General features: G+C 50.1%; 1 protein-coding gene across 1 annotated transcript in view; it reads right to left on the bottom strand.

The window, feature by feature from the left end:
• The window catches only part of TCERG1L (transcription elongation regulator 1-like), a gene marked incomplete at its 5' end in the record, with an annotated part of 18,055 nt that extends 16,025 nt beyond the window's left edge, over positions 1-2,030 (bottom strand). Inside the window, one exon of the mRNA XM_009079670.1 lies at positions 1,905-2,030. Within this exon, the coding sequence (XP_009077918.1) occupies positions 1,905-2,030 (126 nt within the window). The remainder of the gene's footprint in view (positions 1-1,904) is intronic.
• Positions 2,031-2,563: the final 533 nt, after the last annotated feature.

The following is a 2,563-nucleotide window of genomic DNA, read 5'->3' as shown; positions in this document are numbered from 1 at the left end:
AAAGAGAAGCCCCAGGGAGACACTTGGGTGCTGCAGCTTTTGCTGCACATGTGGGTGAGCTCCAGACAGCTCCACAGGCATTCACAGGGGAAACACAGTGCCACGACACTTTGGACAGTCAGCACAGAGCAAATAAACTGAAACTAGAAAAGCATTGAAACTAAAATAGCAAGAGAAAGTCCTGGAAGTGCCTGTGCACAGCAGGAGCCATTTAGTTTTATATCTACAGTTGAACACTGAATGTTTTCCCCTAAGGATAATGTAAAGGGAAAAGCAATTTCAGCTTGTGCCTTCCTGCTCGAGCTCAGGAATCCACAGAGAGCTCAGGGCAAGAGCACCAAGGCTGTGGGCTCAGAGTGGCTGTGCCAGGGGGGTGCTGAGCCCCTGGAGAACACAGAGTGAGGAGGGTGGTGGGTGCCCCATCCACTGCCCCACAGCCCCACTCTGCTTCCCAGAGCACCAAACAGCGTCCTGCTAGGGCTTCCTGCTCCATACAGATCTCCCCTTCCTTGCCCACGGCCAGCACAACACACCTCCACCCTCCACTGCTAACTGTCTCTGCTCAGGCTTACTCTGTCCTCATTAACCCTTTTCCCTCCTCTTTGAGTGCAGAAACTGCAGCCTGACAGTTCAGCCTCCACAACATGTTTCCAGCCCCATTTTTGCCCCTAAACTTAGCAGCACAGTCAGACCTGCTGTGTTCCCATGGTGGCTGCACCTCTGCCGAAGGATGAGCTGGAGAGGAGGATCAAGGTGTGTGATTAAAGAGGCTTCTGCAAGGCTCCACGGCAGGTACAGGCACATGAATAATTCACAGTGTGAACAGGAAAGGTGAAGCAGTGAAACTACCTCGGGTATATCACAGAGAATGTTGGTGTGTGATCATAAACACCTTATTAGAAGTAGAATTAGGAGGGGAAGAGGGAGAAGGGAGATTGATTTGTGCCACAAGGAGCTGTGGGCAAGGCAGAACAAAAATGTGTTTTGCAAAGGTATGGAGAGGCCAAACCTCCATTAGTCTCAAAAAGAGTTTAAAGTTTTGATTCTAAATGCTTCTGAGAATTGGGTTTGCTTAACTGCACACAGCTGAACATTCATCCCCCAGTATCTCTGCAGGTCAGCTCTGTCTCTCCCCACAACCTGATTGCTTTGGGGTTTGAGGCTAACCTCAAACCCCTCCCTAGTTGCTCCACTCCTCCTCTGGTGGTTCTTACTCTGTCCAAGTGTGGGATTTCAGTGCTGGCTACACCAGCCAGGTCCATGCCTCAACTCCAGGGATTCCACTTCAGCCCACCACCACTGCTTCAGGGACACAGATCCCACTCCACAACCTCCTGAGCAACAAAGCCTAATCCCTTTACAAGAGGAATTTCTCATCATTAGGGAAGATGTTCCAAATTTCCTACCAAAATCTGCTCACCATTTGCAACATGTGCATGTGAATCTGAACAAGGCCACAAGACTACCTCCAGCCTTAGGGAACAGCACTGCCCCTTGTCCCGTAACACATACACATTGAAATGACAGGAGATTAACCACTTGTCTCACATGGTGCAGCAAGAGGTGTCCTCAGAGGCTGCAGCCAAGGAGGTTTCATGGACCAACTGTCCCCCAGGTGTCACACCATCAGTGCAGTGGTGGTGAATACCACCAGTGTGGGACATGGAAAGTGTGTCAGACTTGCCTTTTGTATCATCATATTGGCTACAGCCAATTGCCAGAGCAAACAGGATCCAAATCACGCTGAGGACACTGCAATGAGCTAACACAAACATCTTCAAATCTGACGGGATTCCTTAACAGTCTCCCATCTCCCTGGGATACAGCAAGGATGGTTGGTGGGAAGGACACAAACACACAGCATGGCCCCAGTCACAGAGCAAGGACAGAGGAAGGTGACCCACCTGGCAGTGTCTGATCCATCAGGTTGGTTGCCATGAAGGTCACTGCCGGTGCAGACAACGCAGTGACACGAGTGACCTGTGTCGGCATCAGGGGCCCCACGGGAGCATCCAGCCTGGAGCCAGAGCCTGTTCAAACCAGGAGGAAATGGTGGGGGTTATCCCAGTAAACAAAATGCCTTTAAAAACCTGGGCCATTTTCTCAGCTCTTTCCCAGAACACTCGTTAGGCACTTGAGGACTTGGTTCCTGGTGAATGTGGTGGTGCTGCTGGTTGGACTTGGTGATCTCAGAGAGCTTATCCAACCTTAGTGATTCAATGATCCTATGAATTACTCTGCTAAACTCTTCTTCCTGTGCCCATTTGCATGGGTGAAACAAGAAGGTTTGTGTGCAGCTCAATCCCTGCTCCTTCCTGGCCACGATCCCCATTGATTTGCAGCCAATGAGCATTGCCAGGAATGTTAAGCTAATGAAAACATGGCCCTCAACAGAAGAATTTGCAGGGACAGATTAATGCCTTCAGAGCAGATCACTGCAAGCTCAGTTTGCTTCTTTCAGACTAAACGCCACACCTCCAGTTCTGCTGTGATTCATCACAAACTCCATGCAAGGGGAAATACTGTGCCAATAACTTTCGAGCACAGCTCCATTCAGGGAGGC

Source organism: Acanthisitta chloris, unplaced genomic scaffold (assembly GCF_000695815.1).
Source record: "Acanthisitta chloris isolate BGI_N310 unplaced genomic scaffold, ASM69581v1 scaffold3078, whole genome shotgun sequence".
In the NCBI taxonomy this organism is placed as follows: Eukaryota; Metazoa; Chordata; class Aves; order Passeriformes; family Acanthisittidae; genus Acanthisitta; species Acanthisitta chloris.
This window is presented reverse-complemented; position numbering and strand designations above follow the sequence as displayed.